Source organism: Lygodium microphyllum, chromosome 19 (genome assembly GCF_053477565.2).
Source record: "Lygodium microphyllum isolate KBCC chromosome 19, Lygodium_microphyllum_v1.1.10, whole genome shotgun sequence".
NCBI lineage: Eukaryota > Viridiplantae > Streptophyta > Polypodiopsida > Schizaeales > Lygodiaceae > Lygodium > Lygodium microphyllum.
This window is the reverse complement of record NC_141153.1, coordinates 124,023,912-124,045,951: the sequence shown is the minus strand read 5'-3', so window position 1 is coordinate 124,045,951 and position 22,040 is coordinate 124,023,912. Positions and strand designations below refer to the sequence as shown.

Here is a 22,040-nt window from a genome sequence, read left to right as displayed (position 1 = left end):
TACGTGCCGTAAGTATAAATACATTTTATTCTTTGTGTGCCAATAGATTGTTGGTATACCCAAAATCGAATCGTACTTGCTCTCTCTCAGTCAATCACTCTCACTCACCTGCTCACTCCTCCAGCTGCTAACAACAACCACAACTGGTATCAGAGCTTATGGTACAAGACCGTTAGGTCGTCCAGGTGCTCGGGATAGGCGTGTAGACGGCTGGAGCTCGTGTCTAGTAGGGAGTCGGTTGGAGTTCGTGTCTAGTAGGGAGTCGCTCGAGCGACCACGTTGCTGACCAGCGTGGACTAGACGTTGGAACCAGAAGGGAGTCAGGGGACCAGACTGTTGACTAGCGTGACCAGCGTGAACTAGGTGACAGCGCCTAGCAGGTGGGTAGCAGGCGCACCGGCGGATGTGATCACCAACGGGCGTGTAACGGGGACCAGGTGATGGCTACGACGATCAGTCTAATGTGTTGCGGGCAGGCGACGCCAGCAGGCCGGTGACACAACAAGAAGGGTCAACGGACCACCCCTGGTCAGTTCTTTTCCAAAAGAAATCAAAATTTCTATAATCTCCAATTATTCCCTTGCCTTGACGGGAGTTCACGCGGGGTAGCGCAGATTACAGATCTATGCAAATCTGGCTCGGAAATTTGGGGCTTTTCCAAAATTTGATCCCATTTGTGCTTGGAAGTGACATTCGTGTCAGAAATTGCAGACATTGTGCGTGTTGACCTTAATTAAATTGGGGATTTGGCCAAATTTGTTGGAATTTCACTCATTCGAGTAAAATTTCCTGACATTGGGCTTTTCATGTTTTGCTGAAGTTTCGCTCAACTAGATCAAATTGACTGACATTTATGCATTGTTGGACTTGGAATTTGGGCATTTTGTGCAGAATTTGGTAAATTTTTGCAGTATTTGCCTGTGTTGTGGCTGTTTTATGTAAAAATAGTAGAGATTTATTATTGCTTGTGCAAGAATAGTAGTGCAATGCTAGTTCAGCTTGTGCTCTTGCAGTTTAGTGCATTTACTCTTGTGTTCGTGATAAAATGGCTGGAACTTCTTCCAGTTCTGACATTAAGAGTTAAATGGAAATCAAACGGTTTGATAGTCAAGGCTTTGACCTTTGGAAATATCGTATGCAGGGCATATTGTTCTTAAAGGATTGTGAGGATGCTTTGCAGGAAGATAAACCCGCACAAATGTCTGATGCAGATTGGGCCAGAGTCAACAAAAAGGCTGTGGCTTACATAAAGATGGGTGTCACTGATGACATTTTGATAGACATTAAGGGCTTGGATACTAGTTATGCAATATGGGAGAAGTTAAAAACTACCTATGAGATCACCACATCTGTTAATTAGGTGCATTTAATGGGCAAGTTGGTAAATATGCGACTGGATGAGTCGTAGCTTGTAGCTGAGCACTTGAGTGCATTTATTGGCATTTTAAATCAGCTCAAGGATGCTGATTTGGATTATGATGATAAGTTGAGGGTGATCTTTCTGATCATGACACTACTTGATCCTTGGGAGACCTTGGTAGTTTCTCTCAGCAATAACCCGAATCTCTGATATGATGGTGTGAGGGATTCAATCTTGAACGAAGAAATTAGATGCAAGTCTAGTGGAGAAGGCAACAACTCAGCTTATAATGTTAGAGGTAGGTTTGAAAAGAAAAATGCAAATGCTAGACAGAGAAGTAGAAGCAAGAGCAAAGGAAAGGAAAAGAGTGATATCACTTGCTATCAGTGTGGTCGAAAGGGCCACAAGAAGCCTGATTGCAGGTACTACAAGAAGGAACAAGAGAGAAAGAAGAATGCAAGAGACAAAAAGAAGAAAGAGGATAAGACAGATGTATCTGAGGCAGCCAAAGGCAAGGAAAAGGCCAATGTGGCTTCTAGTGTAGTCATAGAGGAGCTCTCGGATACAAAGGCTGATGTATTATGTGTAGTTGATTATGATGCCCTTGTATGTCACATGTAGGATATGCAGATTACCAAGGTTGATGTGATTGATGCACTTTTGTCAGTTGATGATGGTGTTACTCAAACTTGGATTGTAGACATCTTCTGGGTTTAAGTTTTTTCATGACTTGCATGGAATTAAGAGGGAGCTTACAACTCCTTACAGCCCTTCTTCAAATGGGGTGGCTGAAAGATATAATAGGACTTTATGTTAAAGAGTGCGGTGCATGCTGTCCACTGCTAATCTCCCTCATGAATTTTGGGGGGAGGCACTCAAAATCGCGGTTCACATTTGCAACCGCTCTCCAAATAGGTTCTTAATTAATGGCATCCCTGAGGGGGTTTGGTTTGGCAAATCAGCCTCATATGACCATTTACACATATTTGGCTGTGATGCTTTTGTGCATGTTAGAGATGAGCTGAGGTACAAACTTGACCCAAAATCCACCGAAGGCATTTTCATGGGCTATGATGATGAGGGTGAATTTGGCTACAGAGTGTGGCTACCTCACTCTAAGAAGATTATTCGCAGCCGTAATGTTGTGTTTAATGAGGCAAAATTGCTGAAAGGTACTTTAGCCTCCAATGAAGACATGAAAAATGTTAAATTTCAGAATTTTCAGCCATCTATTATTTCAAATGATGAGCCTCATGATGTTATACCACAGGTTGAAACTGATGACCAGTCGGTTATTTTTGAGCCAGATGATGATGGACAGCAAAATAGAAGCACAAGGAGATCATGGACAGCAAGATAGAATTGCTGATTATGAAAATACGAGTGTTGATAATGAAAATGAAGGTGATGTACAGCATGAACAGCATGCTGAAAATGGCTTACAGCAGCCAATAAATGTTGAAAATAACATACCTCTAGATGTAGACCCAATTCGTGAAAATGTAGATCATTGGGTACGAAGGTCTACACGTTTAAGAAGGCAGCCACATAGGTATGATCCCTCATTGCACTATGTGATTCTTATAGATGAGGATGAGCCTCTTACATATAAAGAGGCCAAGTCATGCAAAGTCAGTAGTAAGTGGGAGCTAGCTATGCAGGAAGAGATTAAATCTCTGTATGCTAATGATACTTGGGATCTTGTGCCGTTGCCCAAAGGAAGGAAACCTCTTCCAAACAAATGGGTTTACAAAGTAAAGATAGTTGATGGGAAACCCAAGTGCAAGGCAAGATTGGTTGCCAAAGGGTATGCACAGAGGGAAGGGATTGACTTCTAAGAGGTCTTCTCACCTGTTGTGAAGATGACCACTCTATGTGTGCTTTTTGCTCTCACTGCTGTATTGAACTTAGAGCTGTACCAAATGGATGTGAAAATAGCTTTTCTGCATGGTGACATTGATGAGGAAATCTACATGAAATAGCTTGAGGGCTTTGTAGTTCGTGGAAAAGAGCAGATGGTGTGTAAACTAAAACGCAGCTTGTATGGGCTGAAGTAAGCACAACGGCAGTGGTACAAAAAGTTTGACACTTTTATGCTCTCTCATGGGTTCACATGCAGCCATGCAGATCATTGTTTGTACATGAAAAAGGATACAAATGGCAGCCCCATCATACTTGTTTTGTATGTGGATGATATGTTGCTAGCTGGGAAAAGAAAGACTAGCTTGGATGCTCTCAAAGTTCAGTTGAAATCAGCTTTCTCCATGAAAGATTTGGGGAATGCAAAGCATATTTTGGGCATGAAGATTCGTAGGGATAGAACACAAAAATTGTTGTTCTTATCTCAAGAAAAGTACATTGAGAAGATACTGGACAGATTTAACATGCCTGAAGCTAAGCCTTTTGGGGTGCCCTTACCTCCATATCTTAAGCTTAGTAAAGCCAACAGCCCAAAAGATGACGTGGAAGCCAATGCTATGAAGGGAGTCCCTTATGCATCAACTTGTGGCTCTCTTATGTATGGTATGGTTGCTACTCGACTAGACATTGCTCATGTAGTGGGATTTGTCAGCAGGTTTATGTCAAATCTTGACAAACCACATTGGGAAGCTGTCAAGTGTATTCTTCGATATCTAAAGGGTACACAAAGAAAGTGTATTTGCTATGGGCAGGGTGAACTTAGTTTGCAGGGTTATTGTGATTCAAACATTGCAGGTGACTTGGACACTTGTAGATCTACTAGCGGGTATGCCTTTACAGTTGCTGGTGGCGCTGTTTCTTGGTGTTCTAGACTGCATAACATCGTAGCACTGAGTACTAGTGAAGCTAAATACATATTAGCTACTGAAGCTTCTAAGGAAGCTATATGGTTGAGCAGACTTGCAGAGGATCTCGGCATGTCTATGGATATTGCAGTGTTGGGATGTGATAGCCAAAGTGCTGTGTATCTGGCTAAGAATGCCATGTATCATTCACGCATAAAGCATATAGATGTGCGATATCACTTTATCAGACAGATTTTGGAAGATGGTCTAATTACATTGACCAAGATCAAAACACAGGACAACCCTGCAAATGTTCTCACCAAAAGTCTAAGCAAGGCTCAACATGAGCATTGCATACGACTAGTGGGAGTTGGTTAGAGGTTCACTTCAGACCTTTAAGTGGGAGGTGGTTGGGATAAAGGCCCTTTATTCACCTCCATGTATAGTATACGTGTATTATTTAGTTATACATGTGAATGCACCCTTACATGCCCCAAGTATAAATACATTTTATTCTTGTGTGTACCAACACATTGTTGGTACTCCCAAAATTGAATCGTACTCGCTCTCTCTCAATTAGTCACTCTCGCTCACGTGCTCACTCCAGCTGTTAACAACCACAACAAAATCTCCAAACTATGTCCTCACTTGGGCGATGATACCATGTGAGAGTGCGCAATGGAAGAGAAACATGAACACACACACACATACACATTAACGTCTACACAAGGCCAATGTGGCCTATGAGACAAAATCCAGAGTACATCCATGTCTAATGTCATCTCATCAGTAAGGTAAAGATAACATTACAAATAAGTGGGTGGCCTATGAAACAATACTGAAAATAACTATACGATGGGACTATACTAGGGTTGAACCATGTGTAGTGTTATTACATCGATAGAAAAGGAAAGGAAAGGAAAGAAGAACCAGATTTGATAGAACTATGTACAAAAGTGTGGTGGGGACTATGGGCTATAGTTGATCTCGAGATCTGCACATGATCTCAGCTATGATGCGGTCCCTAGCTGCTTCACTGATATGCCTGGTGATGAGTCTGGGGTGTCTCGTGATAATGGCTCTAATCCGACAGTGGTGTGGCCTCCTCAGACGTGGTCCTGGTGGACGGGGTTGTCGTGCTCAACGAAGGGAAGTGGCTCTATCCAATGTGACACCACGGTGTGGCCTGTAAGGTGTCTGGCGGGGTAGCTCTGTCTCTGCTAGATTGGTAGTGTCAGTAGGGTCGGCTCTGTAGAAGAAGTCTGTCACTACTCTCTGTGTGTGTCCCTCTGGGTGAGTTGGCCTCTTGTCTTGCAGTAGCGCAGTTCAGCGCCTCTCGAGCTCCAGGAGGAAAAGACCTAGGCATCTCTGGTCCTCGTACTCCATGACGTGATGAAGGGGTCCAAATCCATCACGGAAGAGGCAATGGTATCGTCCTCCTATGTCATAGTATACTGTGCATCTGCATATGTAGTGTTCCTCCGTCTCAGGCTCTTGACCACAGAGCTGGCAAGTCCTATCCTCTGCTAGGGTATTTTGTCCATCTTCATGTCTCCATCTAAAGCCTATGTGAGGAGGTACGAATCTGTCCGATAGCAACCCGTACGCTATGGGAGAGATGGTTGTCCATATATGCTAGTCGAATAGTGAAACCATCATCAGAGAGACAAGAAATAATCCTGTAGAACTCCATCCTCGATCCTAGAGGGAGTGGTGGATGGATCCTTGTCCTTGTTGTCTCAATCCTCAAGATATCAGCTCTGATCACCTGGTTCAACTCTGATCGACTAAGAGAAAGTGTAGGGCAGTCAAGGCTATAGTTCAAAGGTGGAAGACAGTCAATATCCAAACCATGTAGGCTCATCCAAATAATCATTTGTGAAAACCAACAGTTCTTCTCGCCTCCAGCTGCTAGTTGTCTAGATGAGGTTAGTGCCAATCTAGAGTATCTATGGCATGGAAGTTCCCATAGTCTGTGCCAAAAGGTCACTACCGTGAAGAGTGCCTCCATAACTATAGGTGTTGCCCCTAGCTCTGCTCTGACAATGGGATGTGGGGTGGAGGGCTTACTCCTAATCATGCGTACTATCATCATGATCAATGGCCTTTCCACTCTATCCCAACCATCATAATAATCCCTCTCTATTTCAATCTGATCAGTGAGTGGGCTAAGACGCCTGTGGTACAAGCTGCAACCCCATACCTCTGCTCCATATAGTAATGTAGGTGTGACTAGGGTGTCAAACAACCAGAATTTGGTGCGGGGCTCCTGGAACTGTATGTGAGCACATTGACCCTCGAGTGCCCCTAGTGCTGCATATCCACATGTCAGACTTGCCTCTGATGCCCCTCTCAACGAAAAACGTGGGCTAGAGAAGGCGACTCCCAAATAGACATATTCCCTCACATGCTCCAGTATGTCTCCCTCAAATGTGAATTGGTACATAGATCTAGTCACCCATGTTGCTGAAGTATTGAAAACCATGGTTTGGGACTTCCCAAGGTTCATTATGAGGTCTTTATCTCTACAGAAGATGTGCAAAGCATCTAGATGGCACTGCGATCCCTTCGGTGAATTTGAAATGAGAACAATATCATCTGCATAAAGTAATATCGGTATCAGTACCACTGCCAGGCTGGCTCCAGCTCCTCCTCGGTCTATGTAATCAGACACTTCATCTATGTAAATACCAAACAACGTGGGTGAAAGTGGATATCCTTGTTTCACTCCTATGGTACTGTCAATCCTCTTTGATAGCCCCCCAGGTGCTCGTACATGACCTATCACGGCCTCATACAATGCATAGACACCCCATCGTATACCCTCTGGTACTCCAATGTCCTGCAATCTTTGCATGATGCGTGTACGAGGCACTGTATCAAAAGCTTTGCAAAAGTCTACAAAGCAACAATAAATCCTCTTGTCTCGGGTTCGACCCTCCTCAATAATGGCTCTAAGTGTGAGAATATGGTCCAGCTTGGTATATCCTCGTCTGAAACCTGCTTGTCCTTGTGCTCTCTTGCCTTGCATTTCAGCCCACTCATTGAGTTCATGCTCCAATATAGATCCATATATCTTGGCCAAAGTATGACCGCCAAAGTATGACCGATCATGATAGTCCTGTAGTTGCTAGGAATTAGGGGATCACCATTTTTAAATAGTGGGATTATAGTATTGTCTGACCAACTCATAGAGAAACATTCACATACTGCTCTATTGAACATATGTGCTAATATGGGTGCTAATATGTCACAAGCATGTGAGAAATGTTTTGCTACTAGTCCATCCTCATCTTGTGCCCTCTCATTTTGTAATATATAAATTGCATCCCTAACCATTTTCCATGTGAAGAATGACCACTGTGTTGGCCTACAAGCTTGTGGGGGCTGCATAGGTGGCTGTCCTAGCAAGTTATACAACTGTCTCCCATAGTCAAGCCATGCATCTGGTGATGTAATCTGTATGGGGGGCTGTCTTTCATGGAAATCTTCCATGTGCTTTGCTATCCCGCCCCAAAAATAGCTGATATATCTCTGCTTCTGCTTTCGCTAAGTAGTCTCGTTTCTTCTTTCACACAAGGCATTTGAAGAACGCCTTTGCTTGGCGATGTGTCTGAGTGCGTAGCTCCACTTTCCTCTGTAGGCAAGCTCATGTGACTCTACATTTATCATCATACCAGCTATTTTGGGGAGCAGTAGATTGTGTGGGTCTACGTCAGGGCAAGGTGTGTGGGAATGCATACATGGCTGATCCATGTATGGCCTCTGCTAAATCCCTTGTACATTCTTCCAACGATCTACTCAAGTCCAATGTATGTAAACTGGTCTGCAAAGAACCACTGTAGATGTGTGAGGTGTCTTCTATAAAGTAGTATTTGGGATGTTTAGGGAGGCATGGTGTTTCATGTTTCATATGTACACAAGAGAGCATGAGTGTCAAAATAGCATGATCTGCTAGTATGCCAATTGGTCTCTTAGATATCTTAAAGTTTTGGATGTCTGGTATCAATGCTGGTGAGCCTATCAAGTAGTCCACAGTACTTGCCCCTCCTTTGTGATTCCAACATGTCAAATTGTCAGATCCTGGCCATTGTGGCAGACCATTAAAGATGGCTAGTCTATGTGCACTTCCCAAAGTCAATAGGTTTGTTCCATAGGTACTCCTTTATCCTAGGCTCTCCTGCGTAGGCCTATTTCATCTATGTCGATCTCTTTGAACATGGCATTATCATGCATATAAAAGTCACTCTGTCTATCTCCGGTGCATGCATTGAAATCTCCTACTAATAATATGTCCCAATGCTAGCATATCTCATGATATCCTCATAAAGTACATCAAAGCGAGATCCATCTCGTGTGGCATAGGTAGAATTTGCAAGAGGAAAGTAGCATATTGCGATGAATATATCCCGTGGTCTTTCTGCATGTATCCTAATCCATAAATATCGTGCATCATCATCTCTTTTCATTACTTGCACTATCCCTTTGAGGTCTTCCCGGTATAGTATGGCTACACCTCCAGAACCCCTAGTGCTTCCTGGTTTTCTAGCTGCTGGACGAAATGCACTTTCCCACCTGTATCCCCGCACGTCTGGTAGTCGGCTACCTTTACATTGGTGTGTTTTTGTGTATATTGATGTATCTATGTTTCGGAAGCTATCTTCAAAGTAACCAGCATCCAAGCGTAGGGCTCCATTACAATTCCATATTGACATCCGAAGTGTCTCACAGGTCTCGTACCGTCATGAAGTCCTTTTGTCAGTGATGATGACCACTTTCCCTCTTTGCGAGCCTCCAATACCTTGGGCATGTGTTCTCTGTGATGCGCTATTTGTATTGGGGTAAGGTCCTCATCCAAATAAATCTTCTCACCCTTGAGGGCTCTCCTCTTGGAGAGGAAGGCATTTTTTTTCTCTACGTCTCCAAAGCGAAGAATTAGAGCCTTGGACTTAAGAGTCCTCTTTCCCCACTCTCCAAGCACTGATGATAGGTACGTCAGAAGCCCCAATTTTGTCAGCAAGTGTCTTAGCATCTTCCTATGGGCTGCTCTTCTCCTCCCATCCTACTACCCGTACATGTAAAACCCTAGCCCGTCTCCTAGCCTCTTCTTCCAAGGTACCATTCATTACTTCAGTTTTGTTCATTGATGTTCCCTTATTCTTTTTTACTACCTCAATCCATGGTCTGGCTTCTTCTATCTGCTTCTGTGTTGTCTTTGCGACTTCCGCCCCATGAGTGAACCTCCCTTTCACATGCCTTCAAAGCCTCTTTCTCTTTTTGTAATTCTTCTTGCACGTTCATTTCTTTTTTCTTAAATGTATTCAATTCTTCCCTCAGTTCTAAGATTTCAGATTTGTTGGCATCTACAACATTCAGCATTTCAGTTTTCAGCGTGTGCATTTCAGACAACATTTGTGCCTGTAAGTCATTCTTAATCTTTATGTGCATGTCTTGCATTCTACCCTTTGATTTACCGTCAGTTCGGCTTTGATCTGCTCTCGTATTTCTTTCTCCAATTCTTGTCTCATAATTCATAGTTTAGAGCGAATCATGAGATGAATTTCTTCGTATTTCTTTTCATTCATAGTGCGTGAGGTCTTTCCATGCTTGTCAGATGTTGGGGAGACTGTCCAATCACGGACTCTACGGCCATATGTCTTGTACTGTGTGTTCTTAGAAGGGGTGTTGAACATTGCTTCCATGGGCGGTTGTGTTAGTTCTTGATCACATTCGTCTCCTAGATATTCATTTTCCACGGTTTGATGCTTGCATTTGTCTACATTATCCATCTCTCACACAATGTGTGCAAAGCCACTCAACTTGTACTTTGTACTGTCAAATTAGAGCAATTTCTGTGATTCCTGCAAATTTCCAGGGTTTCCCTAACCCCTCACTAAATTTTGTAAGCCCAGTAATCTTTTACGAGCCCAAATGCCTTCACACTGTTTACTGTCACTGCAGAAATACAGATTATAGCCCCAGTTAGTGCATTACTACATACCCCAAGACATGATTAAAATCGAAGTCAATGCATCATTGCCTGGTCCACAAGCCAGTGCATCAGTACATTCACCCAAGTCTGCATTCATGTCATTCTGAGTACATTCGTGTCATATCAATCTGATTACGTTTGCAACCTCAGTGCATTGGCATCTGGGTCTGTGTCAGTACCTTGCTGTCAGTACATTACTGTATACAGTACACATTCGTTGATGCATTCAGTATATCTCTGCAACACTATACTGCTAACAACAGGTCTACCTCACGCCAGGTACGTTTCTGCTCACGACAAGTTTGCCTCACGCTAGAGAGGTCTGACGTCACGTCAGGTCCTCACGTCACGTCTATCAATAGTCAGTACAAGCGTCCCCGACACGCCAGATACGTCCCCGACACACCAGGCACATTAGACACATATACCAGTGTCACACCTGTCTCGTCCGCATCCGTCGCATCATGCCCGTCGCGTCAGCATCCATCCTGTCATGCCCATCATGCCAGTCTCGTCAGCCTCTGTCACACCAGTCTCCGTCACGCCAGTCTCTTGCTAGAGAGAGAGAGAGAGAGAGAGAGAGAGCGAGCGCCAGTGAGAGAGCAAGAGAGTGAGAAACACAGAGAGAGAGAGAGAGAGAGAGAGAGAGAGAGAGTGAGCGCTAGTAGCAAGGGTAGCATCCGCAATGTCCTCGCATCGTTTCGGACCGCTAGGAGACTTTTCAGGATCCCGCGCGGATACCGTGATTTATGGGAGAAGCTTTCGTCGGAACTTCAGGGTAGGCAACCCTTTCCTGCCCTGGCTATGGATCGCCCTTGGCAGGATTGGGACCTTGCAGGCCGGTTGACTCTGGAAAAGGCCTCTACTAATCAGGTGTATCATCTTCTTATTAAAGATCACCAATGGCTGGGTGTGAAAGCTAATACTGTTTGGGGCCTACGGAAATCCTTGTCATGGTGGCAGGCAACGCTGATGGAGGGATGGCAGAATAGGGCACCTTTCAAATGCAAGGTCTTTTTGTGGCGGGTAATGATTGGTGGTCTTCCTCTTGCCTCGGCCCTTTCCAAGCGTCGAATCTCGAATGGCAATTGTTTCTTCTGTACCACTACGGCGGAATCGGCCAGACATCGTTTTCTTTCTTGCCCGCTCGCCAAGAATATCTGGTCTCTCCTGTCCCAAATCTGGCGCACAGTGGTGGGGCCCTCACTGACTCCTTTTGATTGGGTTTTTGTGCGCCCAAAGTATCCCACGCCGCCACAGTTCCATATGAAGATCTTATTTCCCTTTTTCAGATACTGGGGATGCTGGCACATTTGGACCACCCGAAATGCTTTTCTCTTTGATTCGGCCTCTAATGTACCGCGACATATTGCAAGGCTTAAAGGGCTCTTGCATTGGCAGCTAGATCTCATCAGGCACTCTGACTTGCTCCCTCGGGAGGATTTGCATTCCTGGCATTTGGCAATTGCCTCTGGGTCCTTGCCATGATTGATGTAGCTTTTCTAGTATACTAGTTTGGGGATTTCCCACACGTTGGCTTACGGCCCTCGTGTCTCTTGTACTCGTGTAATCATGTAATCTTGTACTTTTCGTAATTTATACAATTACCTTTTACGAAAAAAAAAAAGAGAGTGAGCGCTAGTGAGAGAGCAAGAGAGTGAGAAACAGAGAGAGAGAGAGAGGACAGAAGCATGGCTGGGCTGGATATGGCTTTTATCGACCAGACGGTGGCAGCCCTTGGTCCGTATTCTGATACAGAGGAACCGGAGGATATGGTTCCCTGCACAGAGGAGATGCCTCTTGGTTCTGACTTTCCGCCTGCGGGCAAACGCTCCAAGCATACTTCCGAAGAGACAATGGGTCATCAGGAATGTTCCTATGCGCAAGTTGCCTCTGACTCGATGGAGTCACAGGAGATTGACTGGGAGCACTTACTAGAGTTTGCCACTACTCTGCTTGGTGATTATGTCCAGTATAATCATGAAGCTTTTTCTGACTCGGGAACTGAATAAGTTCTGGAAGCCACAGTGGACCCAAAAAATGTCTTGCATTCTTTTTCGGCATTTTATGTTGTGCTGCCTATGGAGGACATGGTGCTTGATGATCCGTCACAGGAGGCCATCTAGCCACCTAATATTTTGGATAAAGGTAAACAAAAGGTCCTAGGTTTGGATTCCCATAGCAATGATTGGCTAGAGGCACGTCCCAAGAAAGGTAAAAAGTTGGATGCTGGCTTGGTGGATTCTGGGCCTAATGTTTCATAGGATTCCATGCGCACGTATATGCGCAGGAACGAAATGGTCTCTTCACAGCATGCTGCGCGTACTATGGTTCCTTTTGCTCCCCGTAATCAGTCTATGAGGAAAGTATATACAGACGGTCCAAAGGGCCTAGCTGCTAAGTTGGTGTTTGATAATAGAGGTAATGTGATTACACCCTGGGATCGTCGTTATCCCCGTTCCACTCCCAAGGTAGTGGATATTCCATCTACCTCTAAAGCGGGCCGTCAGAATTCTTTTGCAGTGTTAGCTGATTTTCTGGATGAAGGTGTCCTTGACATTCTAGCAGACAAGGTTAAATCGAGGCAAGCTGTGCCTTGTTTCTGATTTCCTTTTTGAAGATATATGAAGATAGCCATGTGGAATGTGCGAGGCATTTGTTCTCGCCATAAGCAACATGCCATGTGGATTGTCTTGCATGAGAATCAGTGGGATGTCTTGTGTGCGGTTGAGCACAAGAGCCACGGTGAAGCAGGAAAAGTGGTGGATTGCCATGGGTTTCGCTTGTTTTATGCAGGGACACATGCTATGCACTATTCTGGCGTGCTTATGATTGTCCATGAGAAATACCAGCTTGTTCTTATTAAAAATGATGTACAGGGCCGCTTTGTGGTAATCGAAGTTTTATTTGAAGGAGAGATCTTATGGTTGCTGGGCCTCTATGCTCCGAATGACCCTTCATCCCGACGGGATCTTTGGAGGACTTTGCAGAGCTCCATGTCACTTGGCAGATGGGGTTTTTTGATGGGGGATTTCAATATGTGTGTTGACTCTTCTCAATCCACTTCAAGGCATTCGGTGATGGATGCTCCGGAAAGCTGGGTGTGGAATGCCTTTGCTCTTGAGGTACTTAAGCAAGATCTATGGTCTTGGCTCCACCCTTCTTCTACAGGGTTTACTTTTCATTCCGCACAATATGCAACTACATGGTCGCGGCTGACCGAATGTATATTATGCAGGATGATGATTTTCTTCCTGAGATGCTGGAAATGAAAGTCTTGCAACAATATGCCTTGTCGGACCATTTCCCTCTCCAGCTTGAGATACTTGCACAACCCATTGCACCTTTTATGCAGTTGCTGGATAGAGTCCCTTTACATTTCAACTCGTCTTATTTGAAGCATCCAATCTTTCAGGGCTATATGCAGCAATTGATTGAGAGGTTTTTATTGGACTTCACCTCTGAGGGCTCGGCTTCTTTTGAACGACTGCTCTCTAATGTGCAGCGGGTTGCTCGGCAATATGGAATCCATCATGCCTCTATTTGTCGGAGGTGTCCACACGCAGCGGAGGACTTACTGGCTTTGGTTCGTTCGCTGCTGGTGGACTCCCCAAATGATGAATTTTTGTTGTCACTGGCGCTGCGTGTGGCTGATCTTATTAAAGAATTTCAGTTGAAATCTTATCAGTAGGCCAAACTGCACAACTTGACTGACAATTTGCAAGATAGTGCTTGTCAGACTCATAAGTTCTTTCGCGCCTTGCATGTTTCTCCAGCTCGAGAAAATATGACTAGACTCCAGGATTCAGAAGGTCGAATGGTCACTGATCCGCAGACCATTGTCAATATGTGCAGGAATTATTTTCTGGATCTTCTTGGTTCTTCTCCGTCGCCTTCTGACCAGGTTATGCATGCACGCTCTGTCTTCTATGATTTGGTCCGCCATCAGGTTCCACTTGATATGCAAACTACTTTGGAGGCAGATATTTGTGAGGAGGAGATTATGGATGTTTTGTTACACCTACCTTTTCTAGTTAGGAAGTGGTATTGATTCAATTGGATCTGGAAAAGGCTTTTGACTATTTAGACTGGTCTTTCATTGCAGAACTTATGTGTGCTATGGGTTTTGGTAATCCGATGTCCCGATTGATCTACACCATTAGTGTTGCGGCTTCTTCGCGAGTTATGCTCAATGGTGGGGTTACAGAGCCATTTGTCCTTGCACGTTCGGTGAGACAGGGTTGCCCTTTGAGTCCTCTCTTCTTTGCCCTGGCGACCCACCCGGTTCTTTCAATGTTATCTTCAATGGTAGCTTCTACTCAGCTGGCCGGATTGTCTCTTCCTTTGGGATAGCACTTTATTAGCCAATCTTTGGCTGATGATAGCTTTATGATTTTGCATGCGGACAAGGACAACATTCGCAAGGTATTAGATGTTTGGATGCTCTTTGGTCATGCTTCTGGTCTTCATATCAATGCCTTTAAATCAGCCATTCTCAGTTGCACGGAGTGTGATTTACAGTCATTGGGCTGGCAAGGTCAGGTGGTTCTCGGTGGTTCCATTGTCAGGCATCTTGGGTACCTGTTGGGTGTTGATGTTCGGCCAAAGCAGCTACTGGAGTGGATTTCACAGAAACTGGCAACTAAGTTTATGTATTGGAAGTCGCAAACGTGGCCCTTCCATGTCTGCCTCAAAGTGGCTCAGACAACTATACTGCCAATGCTCACATATTTCTTGCCATTGCTGCCATGGACTCCTACTACTTTGAAGGCTCTCACTCGCCCCATTCGTTTCATGTCATGGAAGAAGGATTCATTGCACGTAGGTATTTCGTGGATTTCGTGGTCACATACATGTACCCCCAAACGCTTGGGTGGTGGAGCTATTTTGGATGCCGAAACTCATATGCTGGCAGTTCGTTGGTCTCTCTTTCGCGCCATGTGTGTGGATCATCACCCGTGGGCCATTATAGCCCGTTATTTTCTTGAGGACAGCGGGCTTCGGCATGGCAATACCGAACTTCGGAGCTCCTGGTGGCATGTCCTTAATGCAGACTCTCGGTTTTCTAGTTCGTCCTCCTCTCTGTTACTGCATTTGGTTGGCTCCTGGAATGTGGTGCTCCAGAAAGCGCGTTGGCATCCAGCGGAGGACCGCTTGCATACTAAGTCTTTTCAACTAGAATTGTTGGCAGTCTCAAGATTACTTTCATGGGAAGACAAACATGAGCTCAGGCCAAAATTCAACCGCATGGCCCGTTTGGGTGTGACTTCAATTGCAGATGCCACTCTTGCAAGTCGTAATGTCCTCACATCGTTTTGTACTGCCAGGAGACTTTTCAGAATCCCGCGTGGATACCGTGATTTATGTGAACAACTTCTGTTAGTGCTTCAAAGCAGGCAACCCTTTCTTGCCCTTGCTGTGGATCGTCCGTGGCAGGATTGGGCCCTTGCAGGTCGGTTGAGTCTGGAAAAGGCCTCTGCTAATCAGGTGTATCATCTTCTGATTAAAGATCATCAATGGCTGGGTGTTAAAGCTAATACTGTATGGGGATTGCAGAAATCTCAGTCATAGTGGAAGGCAATTGTGATGGAGGGCTAGTTGAATAAGACATCTTTCAAATGTAAGGTCTTTCTTTGGCGGGTGATGATTGGTGGTCTTCCTCTTGCCTCGGCCCTTTCCAAGCGTCGAATCTCGAACAGCAATTGTTTCTTCTGCACCACTACTGTGGAATCAGCCAGACATCGATTTATTTCTTGCCCGCTCTCTAAGAATATCTGGTCGCTCTTTTGACAAGTTTGGCGCGTGGTGGTGGGGTTCTCACTAACCCCTTTCGATTGGGTTTTTGTGCGCCCAAAATACCCCACACCACCATAGTTGCATATGAAGGTCTTATTTCACTTTTTTTAAATATTGGGTATGCTGGCACAATTGGACCACTCGGAATGCCTTTCTTTTTGATTCGGCCTCGAATGTACCGAGACACATTGCTAGGCTTAAAGGTCTCTTGCATTGGCAGATAGATCTCATTCGGCACTCGGACTTGCTCCCTCGAGAGGACTTACTTCCCTGGCATATGGCAATTTCCTCTGCGTCTTTGCCATGACTTGTGTAACTTTTTCCTGGCTTTGTACTGGGATTTTCCACACGTTGGCTTAGAGTCCTCGTGTATCTTGTAATCATGTAAACTTGTACCTTTTTTTTCATAATTAATACAATTACCTTTTACGAAAAAAAAGAGAGAGAGAGAGAGAGAGAGAGAGAGCGCTTCTGGCTAGTAGGTTGTTATGCTTCAACTGGATATTGAGAAGGCATTTGATCATGTTAGTTGGTCATTTTTACATCAATTAATGTCTACAATGGGTTTTGGCCTCCGTATGATTTCTCTAGTTGATACCATCAGTTAGGGTGTTGTGGCCCATATTGCTCTTAATGGAGGGATTACGGAGGAAATCGCCTTATGTCGGTCTCTTTGGCAAGGCTGTCCACTCAGTCCCTTGCTGTTTGCTTTGGTAACTCACCCGATGCTCTCATTATTGGATAAGTTGGCAGAGTTGGCCTCTTTATGTTAGGCTAAAAGTGGCTCAATGCATTATGATCAGTATGATTTCGTTCTTTCTGCCATTGCTGCCTTGGACCAAGAAGTCCCTGTATGGATCTCTTGGCAGCATGTCACCACTCTGAAAAGGATGGGGGGGTGCAGCTTTGTTGGATGTTAATTTGCATATGGCCACTTTGAGGCTGTCTCTTTTGCAGAGTCTATGTATTCAGTGTCATCCTTGGTCAGATATTGCCAAATTCTTCATAGAAAAGACTAGCATCTCTCATGGAAGCATGGTTATTCATGCTTCCTGGTGGCATGCGCTTAATTCTACGAGGCTCGTAAAGGTCTCCCAAACTTTTCTCCTTTCTCATTTAATTGCTTCCTGGTAGGAGATGCTTCGTTTTGCTGTCTGGCGTCCTCCAGATATTCGTAAGGAGGAAAATTCGCTTCAAGGAGAAATACTGGCTTCCTCAAGGTTGTTGGATTGGCCACACAAAGATTTGCAACGAGATAAGTTTAATCGTATGGCTAGGTTAGGGTTGAAGATAGTCTGTGATGGGGTTATTCCTGGGCAGCCCCACCTTTATTCTTTTAGGCGTATTCGTCAGTACTTTAGGGTGCCTCGTGGATATAGGGACATTTGGTCGTCAATACAAGAGTGTCTTCAGAGGTTCTCTCCTTTGCCTGCATTACAGCCATTGCATCCATGGCGTGACTGGAAGTTTGTGCTTCTTGATGACTTTTAGAAAAGGTCAGCGAATCAAATATATCATCAGATGGTGGAAGCTAAAGGATGGGTCACGGGGAAGGTTACTAAGTTCTGGCATCTCAGGGATAGCAAAAAGAAGTGGCGGGACAGATTTATCTAGCTTTGGAAGTCTAAGGTTCCGTATCAGGGTAAAGTGTCTATGTGGAGGCTGCTTATTGGGGTTTTTCCAACGGGAGAAGTCCTCCGTGCCGAAAGATCTCTACAAGGCGTTGTGTTTTCTGTACTACATGCGATGAGACATTGCTTCACCTCTTTGTCTCTTGCCCCGTTGCGCGACAGATCTGGAATTTCATTTCTCGTGTGTGGTTCCCGGTGACCCAGCACCGCATACCAGTTTGTTCGTGGATTATGGGAAATATGTCCTCTATGCCCTCTTTGTCTTCAGATTGTTCCTACCTATTCCATTTTCTTAGATGGACAGCCCTGTGGCACATATGGCATACTCGCAATGCCTTTATTTTTGATTCGGCATCGGGCATCCATGGGCATGTGGCCCATGTGCATGGATTGGTGTTATGGTAAATCACTTCTATGATGTCAGCTGACCTGGTCCTTCCGGACATTGCTGCTCCCTAGCTGGCAATTGTTCGCTCTACTCCAGTTGTTCTTTCTGTCTGATTTATTAGAATTGGTTATGTAATAAGTTGTTTTGAGAGCCTGCTTACATCTTGTAAATTTCTACAGAGACAGTGTGAGAGAGATTGAGTATGGTGACCTGATGGTCTGATGTAATAGAATGTAAGAGATATAGAGAGAATGTTGACCTCATGGTCTCATGTAAATATTTACTACTTAATTGAATTATCTTTACGAGAGAGAGAGAGAGAGAGAGAGAGAGAGAGAGAGAGAGAGAGAGAGGTCGCGATCGCGCCTGCTCCCTGCGCCGCCAGCGGGAAGATGTCATCGCCTGAGCCCCTCGCCCTTCCGTCGGCCGTCTGACCTGCAGGTCTTGGTCGCCGTCGTCGCCCGTCCGCCCTGCGTGTGGGGGTCTTCGCCGTCGCCTTCCGACCTGGGTGCCGTCACGTGTCAGCCGCCTGTCAGCTCGCCACAGAAGGTCGTCTGACCTATCCGCCCTCCGATTCCGCCTGCGCCCGCCTGACCCTGCGAGTCCTTGCGCCCGTCAGGGCCCTGCGTGCCCATCCGCCCCTGCGTGCCCATCCGCCCCTGCGTCCGTCGGGCCCTCCTACGCCCGTCTCGCCCCGCGTGGCCCGCCCCGTCGCCGCCCCTCTGACCTTCGGGCTTGGCGCCGCCCTGCGCGCCGCCCTGATCCCTCGCCTGTCGCTACCCCCCTGCGCCCCCTTCGTCGCCTTTCGTCTTTGACCCGCTTGCGTGCTGCGCCGCCCTGCCCTGTGTTTTCTTCGCCCCCCTGCCCTGTGCGCCGCCTGGCCCCCTTCCCCCAGGGCAGCGTGGGCTTGACTGGATCCTGCGTGAAGCTGGGGACCAGCAATCCGTCCCTGCGCAGGATCGACCTCACCTAACCTAGCTCGCCCTCTGCCAGGACGAGCGTGAAGACAGCAGTATGGCTGGCCTGGATATGGATTTTCTTGACCGGACGGTGGCAGCCCTTGGCCCTAATTCCGATGCAGAGGAGCCGGAAGATATGGTGCCATGCACGGAGGAGTTGCCGCCGAGTTCTGAATTGCCGCCTGCCGGCAAACGCTCCAAGCATACGCCTGATGAGCCAATGAGTCCTCTGGAACGCTCCTATGCGCAAGTGGCCTCTGATCCTGTGGATTCGCAGGAAATTGACTGGGAGCATTTGCTGGACTTCGCCAATACTCTGCTCGGCGATTATGTCCAGCATAATACCGAATCTTTTTCTGTTGCGGGAACGGATGATGTGCTGGACGCCACGGTGGACCCCAAATCAGTCTTGCGATCCTTCTCGGTGTTTTATGATCATGCAGTCATACTTTTCTTCACTGGCAGGATCCCAGTGCTTTCGCATATTCGCCAGTGGTTGCACCATCTATTGCAAGGGGAGTCTGTTGAGGAGATCTTCCTTGGACCTCGTGGCTTTTATGAGGTCCTGCTGAAATCGGAAACGCATCGCGCTGAGCTCCTGTCCAAGTTGCCGCTATTCTTTGATCGCTGCCTGGTCCATGTTGTGCCATGGCGCCCCATGGCCGACTTCCAGCGTCTGCTTCAACGCGAATGCCCGGTGTGGGTGGAGGTGGAAAATTGCCCGGCGGTCTATTGGCCCATGTTGAAGGATGCGATGGCAGTTGTGGGAACAGTGATGATTCCCCCAAGCCTCAGGGCGATGAACCGCAACCGTTTATGCATGCTATGGGACACGGCCAGGAAAAGGCCCGTATGGCTTCGCCTCAATTGTTCGGGCATGCATCCTTTGTATTTTCGCTTAAAATGGGGCAACTTTGCGGGCCATTGCTTTTCATGTGGTAAATTGGGGCATTTCATGGCCGAATGCCCTGAAAAGCAATCGTCTTCGGAGGATGCGCAGGTTGTGCTGCCCAAGGACGACATGGTGCTTGATGCTACGCCCCGTTCCGTCTCCTCATGTCATGGATAAGGCAAACAACAGGTCCTGAGTGTGGATTCCCGTCGCACTGACTGGATTGAGGCACGTCCCAAAAAAGGGAAAAAGTTGGATGCAGGCCTGGCGGATCCTGGGCCTACCGCGCCCCAGTATTCCGTGCGCACGTATACACACTGGAAAGAAATGGCCTCTTCACAGCAGGCTGCGTGCCCTACGGTCCCGTCTGCTCCCCGTAATCAGTCTCCAAGGAGAGCCTATACCGATGGCCCCAAAGGCCCACTTGCCAAGCTTGCATTCGATGCCAAAGGAAATGTTATTACACCCTGGGATCGGCGTTATCCCCGCCCCTCTCCCAAGGCAGTGGATTTCCCTTCTACCTCCAAAGCAGGTCGCCAGAATTCTTTTGCAGTATTGGCTGATTTTCTGGATGAGGGTGTCCTGGATGCTCTCGCAGAAAAGGTAAAATCGAGGCAGCAGGCGCCTCGTTCCTGACTTCCTTCTTTGAGGATACATGAAGATAGCCACGTGGAATATGCGAGGCATTTGCTCTCGCCATAAGCAACATGCCATGTGGACTGTCTTGCATGAGAACCAGTGGGATGTACTGTGTGCAGTTGAGCACAAAAGTCACGGTGAAGCAGGAAAAGTGATGGATTGTCATGGATTCCGTCTGTTTTATGCAGGAACCCATGCTACGCACTATTCGGGCGTGCTGATGATTGTCCATGAGAAATATCAGCCTGTCCTTCTTAAAAATGATGTGCAGGGCCGCTTTCTGGTGATCGAAGTCTTATTTGAAGGAGAGATTTTATGGCTGTTGGGCCTCTATGCTCCGAATGATCCCACATCCCGCCGGGATCTTTGGTCCACTTTGCAGGGCTCCATGTCGCTCGGCCGAAGGGGGTTTTTGATGGGAGATTTCAATATGTGTGTTGACTCTTCTCAGTCCACTTCAGGGCATTCGGTAATGGATATGCCGGAAAGCCGGGTGTGGAGTTCCTTTGCTCTGCACGTACTCAAGCAAGATCTTTGGTCGTGGCTTCACCCTTCTTTTTCAGGATTTACTTTTCATTCCGCACAATATGCAACTACCTGGTCGCGACTGGACAGAACGTATATCATGCAGGGGGATGATTTTCTTCCCGAGATGCTGGAAATGAAGGTCTTGCGGCAATATGCGTTGTCGGACCATTTCCCCCTCCAGCTTGAGATGCGGGCACACTCTATTGCACCTTTTGTGCAATTCCTGGATAGGCTCCCTTTACGTTTCAACTCCTCTTATTTGAAGCATTCAATTTTCCAAGGCTATATGCAGCAGCTGATTGAGAGGTTCTTATTGGACTTCGCCTCTGAGGGCTTGCCTTCATTTGCACGGCTGCTCTCTAATGTGCAGCGGGTTTCTCGCCAGTATGGGATCCATCATGCCTCGCTTTGCCGCCGACGTCGACATGCAGCAGAAGACTTACTGGCTTTGGTCCGTTCCTTGCTCCTGGATTCCCCTGATGATGATTTTCTGCTGTCTCTGGAGAGGCGATTGGCCCATCTTATTCAAGTGTTTCAGTTGAAATCTTATCAACAAGCCAAGCTGCACAACTTGACGGACACATTGCAAGATAGCGCCTGCCAGTCTCATAAGTTCTTTCGCGCCTTGCATGTGTCTCCGGCTCGCGAAAATATGACCAGACTCCAGGATTCGGAAGGTCGCATGATCACGGATCCGCAGACCATTGTTACTATGTGCAGAAACTATTTTATGGAACTTCTTGGTTCCTCTTCCTCGCCTTCTAGCCAGGTTACGCATGCCCGCTCGGTCTTCTATCATCTGGTCCGCCAACAGGTTCCAGTTGATATGCAAGCCGCTTTGGAGACGGATATCTGCGAGGAAGAGGTTATGGACGTTTTGTTGCACCTGCCGAATGATAAAAGTCCTGGCTGGGATGGTCTCACTAATGAATTCTTTCAGATGTCGGCCACGCAGTTGGTGAAGCCATTGGTGGCCATGTTTTAGCAGGTGTGGGAAACGGGGGTCATGCCCTCCTCATGGAAAGAAGGCCTTATCAAACTAATTCCAAAGGTCCCTTCGCCGTCAAAGTTGCAACACTGGAGACCAATC

General features: G+C 46.4%; 2 protein-coding genes across 9 annotated transcripts in view; one reads left to right on the top strand and one right to left on the bottom strand.

The window, feature by feature from the left end:
- The window catches only part of LOC148020340 (uncharacterized), a 224,711-nt gene that overhangs the window by 103,782 nt on the left and 98,889 nt on the right, over positions 1–22,040 (top strand). The window lies entirely within an intron of this gene.
- LOC148020341 (uncharacterized) lies at positions 4,724–6,610 on the bottom strand. The gene is made up of 3 exons (XM_087700790.1): positions 6,312–6,610; positions 5,894–6,263; positions 4,724–4,732 (listed from the first exon to the last, which is right to left on the bottom strand). The coding sequence occupies exons 1-3, from the start codon at positions 6,608–6,610 to the stop codon at positions 4,724–4,726; spliced, it is 678 nt and encodes a 225-aa protein (XP_087556916.1).